General features: G+C 40.7%; 1 protein-coding gene and 1 non-coding gene across 2 annotated transcripts; one reads left to right on the top strand and one right to left on the bottom strand.

Moving 5' to 3' along the window:
* The first annotated feature begins 88 nt into the window (after nucleotides 1–88).
* Nucleotides 89–6523, top strand: fhdc3 (FH2 domain containing 3). The gene is made up of 11 exons (XM_072374763.1): nucleotides 89–598; nucleotides 853–914; nucleotides 2185–2287; nucleotides 3550–3635; nucleotides 3819–3919; nucleotides 4049–4119; nucleotides 4259–4366; nucleotides 4630–4700; nucleotides 4815–4923; nucleotides 5042–5206; nucleotides 5332–6523. Exons 1-11 carry the CDS (start codon nucleotides 134–136, stop codon nucleotides 6343–6345), a joined length of 2355 nt encoding a protein of 784 aa, XP_072230864.1. The 5' UTR covers nucleotides 89–133; the 3' UTR covers nucleotides 6346–6523.
* Nucleotides 6524–8839: 2316 nt separating this feature from the next.
* trnaw-cca (transfer RNA tryptophan (anticodon CCA)) lies at nucleotides 8840–8911 on the bottom strand. The gene has a single exon. It is a non-coding gene; the product is annotated as a tRNA-Trp (tRNA).
* Between the last annotated feature and the right edge of the window lie 2969 nt (nucleotides 8912–11880).

Genomic DNA, 11880 nt, shown 5'->3' with positions numbered 1-11880 from the left:
CCTAAGTTATTAAGCTAATTGCCCTTTTCAGTGTAACATACAGCATTTGTTTTAGGTGGATTTGCTGCAAATTTTCATGTCTTCTTAGATTTGAGTGATCAGCGGCAGCGAACACTGGGTCCAAGAGATACAGATGGAGGGAGTGCTGATTTTAAAATCGGCTTCTCCACCTAAGTGTTCACCTCAAGACTCCTCTCTTCCTTTGGCACTGGATGCAAAGGAAGATTCAGATCTCCAAGCATCTTCTGTGGCTCCTGCCATGCATGTTAAAGCTGCACCTCCACCTCCACCACCACCACCACCTCCTCTCCCTCCTCCTCCTCCTCCTCCTCCTCCTCCCCCTCCCTCCTCTTTTAGCTCTCATGATGTCCAGAGACGTTCCATGAAGAAGCTGAACTGGGACACCCTTCCAAGACAGAATGTGGTTGGCAAGCTGAATGTGTGGACTTCCAAACGGCCTCAGAGGGATCTGGTGCTGGATATTCGGAGCATGGAGGAGTTATTCAGTCATGTTGATAAACGGGTGTCGTTGCGCAGTTCAAGGGTCCCGAGTCTGAGGAAGTGTGACGGCGTGGACCTCTTTACACAGCAGCCTCGGGTAAGGAACATTTTTTGGGCCTCTGAAAGCGTAATTTCCGGCAATGGGTATGATTTTAATGTGACGAGTGCACAAGGAAGGGAAGTAATGAACACACAGATAGGAACTTATTTTTTAAAATGTTTCACTCTAAAGCTATTATCAAAGAGGAACTGCGGAGATGAACTTGTTTGCGTTTCAGGTTCCTCATCTGAATAGGAATATAAAAATATGAAACCTTGTTGAGTTATTGATCCCTGTTCTTTTGTCTTTAGGTCACAATTCTGGACTCCAAGAGGAGCATGAATGTTGGAATCTTCCTGAGACATTTCAAGAGGTAATGACATATCTAAAGTGGTGTAGATGTATATGATTGGAATGATACAGCGAAAGAACTAAATGAGCTCTTGGTGACTAAGCAGTGGCCAGAGACGGATGCTTTGTGGCAGAGTCTCTGTGCTAATCATTACCCGACCATGAGGCTTTTAATCTGAGTCGAGCACATGCAAATACATGGCAGTGTGTTTAGAAACATTGAAGAGCAATATGTGTACGCATTAAGACAGAAACTCATTTATGCTTGCATTTTAATTTCAACTCATTTGAATTACAAGTGGCGCATAGTTGAGCTTTATAAACGCACAGGTTCGGGGGCTTTGTTCCGCACCCGCAGTTTCATAAACTGATGTAAAAATACTCTTTGGTGACACTTCTAAGATCTTGGTCGTGATTGTAGTTGTATTTCGGTGATCAGTGAGGTCATATTGAAAATGTCTAAATGTTGCTTTTAGGGACATTTTTAAGGAATTTGTACAGATTTCAGAACTAAAACACGATTCACCCTTACCCCCTCCAAGCCATTGTTCGCTTTCATTATTAGTCATTATTATACTAGTCTGATCATTTGGATAAAGCTTGGATTCTTGCAAGAGTAATAAGATTTGGTTCTCAGAAGTCTTGCAGTACACGTCTGGATCCAAGTCGAGTAGCCATTTTTACAAGTTAAGCCCGTTTCAGCGTCTGCATCTTATCATAATGCTGTCATATTCAGTCCGGTGTTCACCAACTTCCAATTTGAATACCAAATGCAGTCTCATTGCCTTCTAACATTTACGTAAAGCAATGGCGTCTGCGTTGATACCCAGTCAAATACCTCAGGTGTGGTGGCACCATCATAATGCGGTTTTATTGCATTGTTATTTGTTGTGTTAAGTCTTTGACTTGTTGACCAAATATCAAGCAGTTCTTTACTTTCCCACCTACTAAAAGTGCAAAGCTATCCTTGAATTCAGTTCTCAAAGTCATGGAAGAACCACACTACCCACCCTCTCCATAATAAAGTGTTAAAACAAAGCGTATTGAAAGAGAATAATTTCTCGGTCCACATTTGTCTTTGGGGCTCTGTTGCCATAGTTGCACTGTAAGGCTGGTTTCCAAACAGCAATTTGATGCAAGAATCTCTGCAGTTGTCCAGTCCATCCAGTTGTCCACTTAACAAGACATAGTGTTCGATAAGTCCTGCTGATAATGACAGGACTTGATGCACCACAAACAGTTTTTCTTCTTCTTCTTTTTTTTTCACTGCAGCCTTTTGTCTCCCTCTGCAGGCCTGTGAAAGAAATAGTAGAGGACATTCGTCAAGGGAACTGGCTCAGATTTGGAACGGGCAAACTAAAAGATCTTTGTAAACTGCTGCCAGAGGAGAGTGAGGTAACTGCAGCTCCGTTCTTCTCTTCTCATGGTTTTAATTTAGCTCTTGTATGCTTAGAATTAGCCTGATTGTAATGGCAGGAGCCAAAAAAACGGGTAAACCTCCTGAGTTACATTTGAATGTTATAGTTTTGCCTTTACTTGCAGATAAACTTACACCACTTATCATATTGTCTTTCAAAACAGTTTTATGTAACCTCTCCCAGAACCTGAACAGGAAGATGAGCACAGACTAAATGGCTACAAAGCATTTCCACCTTTTTTTTTTATCTTAGGGCCTGCTTTTGTGGATGTCTGGTCTTCTTAATTTTAGGCAAAATTTTTCATACAAATTCTGACCGTGAGGCAGGAGTTTATGTGTTCTTTTATTATGTAAACGTTGTAAAACATTCCAAAGATAACTCTTATCTCTTTTATTAGCCACTTAACTGTTACAGTTGCGGTTGCTTTCATAATTCAACCCCGAGGTTACTGGTGCAGCTCTCTTACTCAACAAGCTCACATTATTCTCAGCTTTTTTTTACCTAAATACTGGCACTGGACAGGGCTGACAACTCGCACATATTGAGTTTGACACTCGCACGGTTTCTCAGGCTCTTAAGGCAGTGAGAAACAGTGAGAAATGAGTCAAAGACTGTCATTGATGCAGCAAGAAAAGATGAGCCTGAGGGCGAACATATAGTGTTAATAAGATAGGGTCACACAACAACAATGTGCTTTTTCAGGACTCCCACTGCTAAATATAGTGGAATTGATTGCACTGGAGTGGATAGTGCTGTTTAGCTGGAGAGTCCCATTGAAAAGGAGCAGCAATCATGACAACAAGAAAGTGACCCAGAATATTCCAACATTATTGCACATTTTTTTTTTATTATTTATTTATTTATTTTTATTTAAAACAATATATAAAAAATTCTCAGCAGTTCCATTCTCATTTACGAACCACTGCCTACACCAAACTCAGCCCTACAGAAAGGTGCGCTTCCAAGTTCAATGTCTGTGTGTAATTCCAGCTTTCATATCCAGGATATCCCATTATAAACAGACTGGTTTCCTTTTTAGTCTTTTAAAACCTACATATACGATGGCACTGACGACACGTGCCTCACATTTACGCTTGTAAAGATTTGAACCTAGTCACAGCTACCTAATGCTTCAGCACACTAGTATTTAATTTTCTCCAGTGCACTCTTGCATTTGTGCACGTCTGCACGATGACAGCAACCTGACCACCGTTGAGTCATGCTTGTGTCCATATTTAGGTGAAGCAGCTATTGTCCTTCAGTGGGAAAGTCGCTGCGTTACCCGAGGCCGACCAGTTCATGGTGCAACTCGTTAAAGTTCCAGGGTGAGAGCGCTGCTTTCAAACTTTAATTCAGTCGCATGTTACTTTTTACATTCTCAGGTTATCTGACTTGTGATTATATGACGATTTAAGAAAAAAAGAAAAACGACTTGCAAAAATTTGCCGATTTAGAGCTGCTATTTTGAGAATGTTCCACTGCAGTTAAGTGTTTGTGTCTATTTTTAGCTATGAGGAACGCCTGAAAACAATGGTGCTGAGAGAGGAATTTTTTCCTCTCATGGAAGAAGTGAAGAACTCCATTACTATCCTGACTAAAGCAGCAAATGGTAATGTTTCATTCACATCCATCCAACTTATAACCACCGCACTGTTTATCAGTTTTACATCCCCCGTTTCTCTTCTCCTGTTAACATTAAGGTCTTCTGTCTCCTTATTTTCTTCTTCTCCAACCTCAGAGCTATTGGACTGTGATGACCTCCACTCGGTCATTCGGCTGGTATTAAAAGCCGGGAATTACATGAACGCTGTTGGTATTTTTCTTTCACAATAAGATGTTTTCATTGCCTCCTCTAATGTATTATCTAAAGCAAATCAGCTACTCTTTGTGCCGTCTATTCTGCTTTTATCAACAAATGAACGGACCGTTTCAATGATTTATTCCTCAGGGTGGATACAGTGCCAATGCTGTTGGCTTTAGGATGACTTCCCTGCTCAAGCTGGCAGACACAAAGGCCAACAAGCCGGGCATGAACCTCATGCACTACGTTGCCAAGGTGAGGAGGAGTCAAAAGATAGACAGATTCACCCCCAAAAAAGGTTTTTGAAAGCTTAAGAAGCTCTGCCGGCGTGTCATGTCACCATTTCAGTTGAGTTATCTAGACTTAAACCCTCATCCAAAGCATCCCAGTGGTCAGTCCAGTTGTCGTAATCATATTTTGCTGAAACCATGTGGATGACTGAGAATCATCACTCAGCTGCGCAACTAACTTATTCTCCAGCTCCATATTTCTTACTCACTCTCCTTCCTCCACTCCAGCAAGCAGAGGACATCGATGCAGAGTTACTGACCTTTCACAGCCAGCTGGATCACATTGGAAGGGCATCAAGGTGGCTATCGTTTGAGCATGCTAACTTCCAACGTTGTCATATTTATTTAAGACCAACACTGAATCTGCTTAGACTTGTAAACATTCTTAATATCGTGTCCAAATGTCACCACAGAATTTGTAAAGACGAGGTAATCGCAGACTTTGAGGGGGCAGTCAAAAAGATTAAAGAAGTGAAGTCATTCAGCAGCAAACAGCCTGAACAAATGGAGACATTTCTTATGGTAACTATTTTCATCTAATTCGTCCGTACATTTTCAAAAGCACAAACCGAACGGTTGATTGCTGTCTGCAGTTAGAAATCCCCCTTCTTCACTTCCTTTTTTCACGTTTCTGTTTCAGAGGGCCGATGCCAAGCTCGTCGACATGGAGACGGCTCTGCAGGAGCTAAATGCTGTGAGCCACGCTATTGCTGAATACTTCTGTGAAGACCCAGCTACCTTCAAACTGGAGGAGTGCTGCTCCATCTTTCACTCGTTTTGCAAGAGGTTTGACACAGCTGTGCAGGTAAGGAGAGACGCAATTTAAAATGCAATTCAATAGTTGATAGTTTAAAGTTAAATAACTTTTAGGATCTTTGCTCTGCAGTGTTGTAACTTTCCTAAATGTATCCTCTCTTTATGTGACTGAAGGAGAACCGAGAGCGAGACGCAGCAGAACAGAGACACAAGCGGAAGGAGAGCATGCGTATAGTGTCCAAGCGCCGCTCCACAGTCTCCTGCGCAGGATCTCAGCCGAATGACGACTCTTCCTTCTTGGAGTCGGCGCTGCACAACCTTCTGTCTTCAGTCCCGGGCGGTTCAGTCAGATGCAGGAAGACCACGCTGCCTCCAGGCGAAGCGTCCCTCCCCGGACGCACTTCTCAAACTGCAGAAAACGCAGCGGCACCGTGTCGTACCAGCAAAGAGAGCCCGGAGAAAAAACAGCCCAAATTACGCAACGAGGACGAGGAACGGGCAAAACTGGAAAACAAAGAAGCGGAGAAGATGCGCGAGGTAACTCGGAAGGTGCTTGACTACCAAAAGGGCAAAGGCAGCCATAATGATGACGCGGAAAAACCAGCAACCCCAAGTACACCTCGGCCCAGAACCAGAGACTTTTTCTTTGCCAACAACGGGGATGTGGGTTCACCTTGGACTATTCTGAGCCCTATCTCTTGTTCCCAAAGAAACAACCCCCTGCGAAGCAGACAAGCTCACCAGCAAAGAATTTCATCAGAATCAAGTCGACACGACCTTATTAATGTCGTCTGGGATAATAATGATGGCAGCTCCCGACCCAACGCCAGCAGTCGGGACCGTTCAACATCTTCCTCCGGGGGCTCTGCATCTCTTCCCGAGTGCATGCGTCTGAAAGTTCTGTCACAGGGTCCACTTGTCAGGTCTGCTTCCATGAATGACACCAGACGATCCCCTGCTACTGGGTTCCGATTGGGAGACTTCTTCCAGAGGAGCTTATCTCAAAGATCTTACTCCTCTGGCTCAAGGACACCAAATCCGAGAGAAGATTTAACTGGCAGTAAAGCAGGGAGTCGCATGGAGGGGCAAACGAGCGCGTCGGGGTTTATTTCCTTCTTCAGACGCATCGGAGGCAGGAGTAAGCCTGGTGATATGGAGGAACAGAGCTTCAAAGCATCTAATACTTGATTTAAATTTTTATCTAGAAACAGAGCTTAAGCTTTGTTGTTTTGTTTTGTTTTTTTTTTCCCTTTTTTTTTGTCGTTTTTGTCTGTTTTTTAACCGTTTGTCTTTTTTACTGTCGTGTTTTTGCCCTTCAGTGGAAACGAGGCAATTGTGGACTTGCTTTGAGCTTTGAAGGGTTTTAATTTTTGGAGGTCAAGCCACATCCAAAAATCTCAAGATTTATTCTTTGTTTTGTTTGTTTTTTGTACACAATAAATAGCGATATTCTACTTTTTAAAAAAATACATATTTTTACACTGATTGTGTGTGTCTTAATTGCTTCTTTTCAGGTCGAAATCTCTCCCTCTTGTCACGAAAACCCCGTGGGAGTCCGACAGGAGCTAATGTCTCCTTCAGTTACACACTCAGATTCCACTACTTGCCTTTCACCTCATCTATAATTGCTGCTCCTTGACAGTATAGGTCGACAGTTGTACAAGTAGCACAGGAGTGGGTTTTTTTCTTTGCTTTAAGGCTTTTAACACATACATGTAGGATAGCTAAAAATGCAAAAGCAAGTGTTTTAAAATGTGGACCTCGGGTATATCCATTTAGATTTTAAACGTGTAGCTGATGCCGTTATCCCTTTGGAGGATAAGGACACATTGCTGGTGGTGAACTCTCTCCACCCTGGTGTCTCTTAAACTGACATTTTGGAAAAACAAGCACAGAGAGACATTCAGCTGTGTTACTTGGACGACATGGTTTGTTTACAGCCATTTCATTTGAACTCTTGTGGTGTAATAATGCTCTCGTGAACAAACGGATTAATGCAGGCCCCTTTCTGTTCTCTCAGATTCATCCCTCCCACTGGCAAGTCATCAGTGGGGACGTTTGCAGTTGCTAAGCATTTCAAATTAGTGGGGTGAAATGAGTTTTTTTTTTTTATTTCAGCTCTAAACATGTGAGCTGGAATGAATCGTTCAAAAAATCTCAAAGCGTGGCCTTGTAGTCGAAAAGAGTTAACAGAAGCAAAAAGCACTACGTCAACAGCAACTGACCTGCTTGATGTAAAATGAGACCTCCAGAGTACAATTACGCCATTGTGAGTGCAGCGGAGGACCATCTCATGTGAGTCACCTCTTTAGGACGGGAGGTGACTTTCTGTCTCAGCCAAGTTTCACTCTTACTGACGCTGTGCTAATGAACTGTGCTTTCAGAGTTTAGTGCCCCCCCCCCCTGTGAAAGATGAGAATCGGGCATGAATTGAGAGAAGAGAGGAGGTGGGGTGGGAGAAATGTCGACACGGTGAGACGGGGAGGGAGACTTGCAAGTCATATTGTACTAGGCATTTAGGCTGAGGGGGACATGTGAAAGGAAGGGAAGCCAGATGAAAGAAAACACTCCAAAAGAACATGCAGAACAACCGAGGCTAAGGAGAGCAGGACTGAGAAGGAATAACGTGTGAAAAAGTGAGCCGTCTGGATGTTTTTATGCAAGGATTTGCAGCTGGAGTGAAAAGGTACATTACGAGTGGAGCATATTTAAAGTACGCGTGATAACTGCCAAATACATTTTCATGCTCAAATAGAAATAATAATAAATAATTACATTGTTCTATGCACTTATCTTGTTGTAAAAACTCCTAAAATGGGATCTCTTGCTCTTTAGTAAAGCACAACATTGTGGTGTCTGACAGCTGCTTGTTTAGACTAACTGACCATGGGAATTGGGCTGTTCACAAGTGCTGTAATTAGATTTGTGGTTGGAAAGGAAAAGCAGAAAGAATCCGGTCATAATTCAGTGTGTCATTTTCTCAGAACTGTGTCAAATGTGTCCTCTGAGGGGAAATGTTGGACCTTAGACTTTTCCAGTGCCGTGTCTTTTTGAATGATCAAGAGCCACAAAAAAAAACCCAATGAGTTTGTTAAACAAGAAATATAAAAGAGGAAAAACAGAAAACAAATATAGAATAAAGGATAGGTTATGTGGTTAGACGTGAAAATATGAATGCAATGATTTTTCTGTACAAACCTTCTTAAATTAATGATTGCAAGTTCAGTCTTAGATCTAAGTTCATCCTTATTTCTAAATGTAGGTTTGATGTCATAAATACGTTTTATGCATTGAATATTTAATTATTCCTTTTGAATTAATGAAGTTTAAAGTTTAATTTATTTAAAAATTTTTATCCTGTCCACCAGAATTTTCTTATTCTCAGACAGATTTCCTTATGACACAAATTTTTGTCCAGTTTCAAGGAAAAGGGAGACTGTTCAGTACTCATAAGCATGTGAAAAAAAATCAAGTTTTATCTATCAGGACATAATATTGTTATTTATTACTAATAAATATCTATGAAAGAAAAAGTTAAATCTGAATAATAGAAAATTTAAATGGAGGCACATGAAAGTCTACAATTCCACGTTTACAAATATTGCTGTATATGATTCTGAAATGCTTATCTGAGCTTTCCAAAATAACTTTGTCCATGAAGACAACAATAAAAGAAAATAACTGACCCCGACGTGATTTGAACACGCAACCTTCTGATCTGGAGTCAGACGCGCTACCGTTGCGCCACGAGGTCATGCCGACATTGGACCGGGACATCTATATATATATCTACTAAGATTTATATACATATATATATATATATATATATATAGATATATGATCTGAGACCGCTTTGATGATGTTCTGTGCAACGACACATCGATATTTTTTTCTATCTCAAGACGTGTGTTTGCTCATGGCTTCTATCTGACCGCTATTACGCATTTCTTGTGAATATTGCTAATTTCAAATATTTTGAAATTTAAGAAAAAAGAAAAAGTTAGATAGCTGAGTTGTAATTTAATCTACATTGTATAATATCATATTCTGAAGACGTATTCCTATGAGTTTATTTGGTTAAATATGCTTTCGGTGACTTTTACCGTCAGTCAGTCACTAGATGGTGCAATTTATCTGAGGTAAATATTCAGCGTCAGTTATATATTTTTTTCCTATGGAGAGCAAATAAATAACTATGGATCCTTCGAAAGCTGATGAGTTTTCTAAAATACTACAAATATATCAGAATTTGCAGGTATTCACATTTGTTAATGACACCTGTTTTCTCTTAGGAAAGAAGAGGAGTACTAAAAGAATCTTCACGTCAGCCTTCATTTGTACACAACCTGTTTGTTACAAAATGGATGGGTAAGAGCACATAATAGAGTTCAGTTCACTCTGTGTCCTTTGCACACCTTTTGCAGTCTGTTCTTTGGCTTCTTCTAAAGTATCACCAAGCAGAAAGTGAGCACCCTTCATAACTATCAGTTTATTCTTCAGGCGCTGAGTCTGTTGTCATCACGGTAACATAAAACAGTCATGACAGTCATCAGTCACTCTAAAATAAGGTTGCTCAGTTTGCTGATGTAAAGGTCCTGCCTGTTCCTGTTGTATCCGCTCACAATGATGTATGATGCATGATGAGATGGGCATAAACACCAGGGAGTTCCAGCCGAGCAGGGCACATTGATTAGCTGGCTAAATGTCAGGGTTGAACATATAGTGTCAGAAAATTTTTGGTAATGGCAAGAGATTTGAACTGCCATCACATAGCTTCTACAAATTACTGAGATAATTGATGCCCACGAAGGACGAGAGGGCTGTAAGATGACAAAGACAAACATTTTGCACGCAGCATCACCAGGTTGTTATGCTACAGGATATGACATTTGACAACTAAGGCTTGGCAGACCAATAAAAACTTTCTAACATGAATACCACCCTTACTGAAGAATCATCAGAAGGAAACCACGCCTGTGTCCCCAACACAAAATCTGACATCAGAGATTTGCAAATGAACATCACACCTGTGTGAGTCCTCTGTTGTTGTTTTGAAACTGTAAAAATAGTGTCCATAAAAAATATTAAAGAAATGCTAAATTTAAATTGGCTGCTTTTTGGTGCTCAAACCTTCCCTTTTTCTCAGTTTTTGACAGAGAGATGGACAAATGGGATTCTGTCAGGTAGCTTTAAGTTGCTTTTACACAGCAATATCAACTAAACAAAAATATTTGTAGGCAAGTTAATGTGGACAGATTTTATTTTCGGACAGTAAAAGGAAGATACAAACTTTAGACATCAAAATGAATACATTTTTCTGTTGTCAGGAAAATTCAGGCTCATTGTCTCCTCCACACACACTTAACTGCTGTGGGAGCCAAACCTTTAATGATTCACAGGTAATAAAACAGATAAACAAAAATAGGGAAAAGAGCACCAAAGTCACAAACTATTAGTTGAATGATTTATTTTAGTACCGACACAGTTGAGAAGCAGCAACACATTTAAGCTTTTCGCTGCTTGCTGAAAGCATGAGTTCTTGTTTTGCATGTCCTTCAAATCTGTCATTCACCTTTCTGCTGACCATTCACCCAAAGCATAAAGCACATTTTTTGCATGTTTATTTTTTATTAGAAACATTTAAATAAAGAGATGAAATGTTTGTTTGTTTGGTCAGTCTGAGAGCTTGAGGTCTGCTTTGTACAGTAAAATGATCAACCTGGGCTGAGTTAAGGTTTGTTCACCGTGTGATTACACTGCTTTTGCTGCCCCAGCAAAGGCATGGTCTCCATTTCAGTCTGCATTCAAATGCAGACAATGTACACTCTTCTTGGCTGTAAACGCAATCAGTTTGTTGTGACTGGTTTATGCAAAAAGTGACTATACTATGAGTGTTTATGTAATGGATTTGTATTGACACATTTAGCACATTATCTAAAAGCGGTATGTATAAAAATATTATAGTCTTTTTGCAGTAATTTCACACAAAAGGCCTCTTCTTTGCTTTAAAAAAAATTGCTCTCTGAGTCAGAGGATTGTCTACACCTCGAGGGCTTTTTTTTCTCTTTTACATGTTCAAAATTGCAGGTTGGGAATGAGAGGCTAGATGGACTGTTTCTGTGAGAGATAGAGATGGAGGGGGAAGCCATCTGCGTGTTCTGCTACACTGGATGCAGTCTCTATGGCAACATGGTGCTCCCGCAGCAAAATTATGAGAAGATGGTTTGCTCCCCACCCCCATGCGCATGCACAAACGCATTCCACACTCACTTTCAAGAAGAAGGGCAATGGTCATATCTCACTTGTCCATATACAGTTAGATCCTGTAAAAAGCTCTTTACCTCAGTTTTCCTGCAAAATTATTTTCCAATATTTCAGTTTTGTTCCTCAACAGAGTATTTTCTACATAATTTTAAACATTTGACACAACCCCAAAAAGAAAACAAAAAAAAATCCCACTATAGTCCTGATAAGAACCTCAGTCTCCATCACTTTGTCTTGGCCCAACCATCTTTCATATATCCTCTGCCTCTCTTTTCTGTTCTTCTGCATCACCCTTTTAAGCTGAGCTCCACGTTTGTCACTCCTTCGAGGTGTCAGTTATTAGATTTCCATGCAGGATTTGGTGATTTATCTGTCTTCTTCCTCCTATCAGCTCCCCTGCACCAACACTCTGCGTGTGAGAGAAATAGATCTTTAGTTTATGACACCGGTTGACAGTCT

Source organism: Leuresthes tenuis, unplaced genomic scaffold (genome assembly GCF_036924035.1).
Source record: "Leuresthes tenuis unplaced genomic scaffold, fLeuTen1.0.hap1 SCAF_21, whole genome shotgun sequence".
Lineage (NCBI taxonomy): Eukaryota > Metazoa > Chordata > Actinopteri > Atheriniformes > Atherinopsidae > Leuresthes > Leuresthes tenuis.
Note: the sequence above shows the minus strand (reverse complement) of the source record. Positions and strands in the feature narration are given on the sequence as shown.

Excerpts from the sequence above, each read along its gene's own strand:
- fhdc3 (XM_072374763.1), top strand. The coding sequence starts at position 134 with ATGGAGGGAGTGCTGATTTTAAAATCGGCTTCTCCACCTAAGTGTTCA. Across the intron at positions 599-852 it reads TCTTTACACAGCAGCCTCGG|GTCACAATTCTGGACTCCAA; the intron begins GTAAGGAACATT and ends TTTTGTCTTTAG. Across the intron at positions 3,636-3,818 it reads CAACTCGTTAAAGTTCCAGG|CTATGAGGAACGCCTGAAAA; the intron begins GTGAGAGCGCTG and ends GTCTATTTTTAG.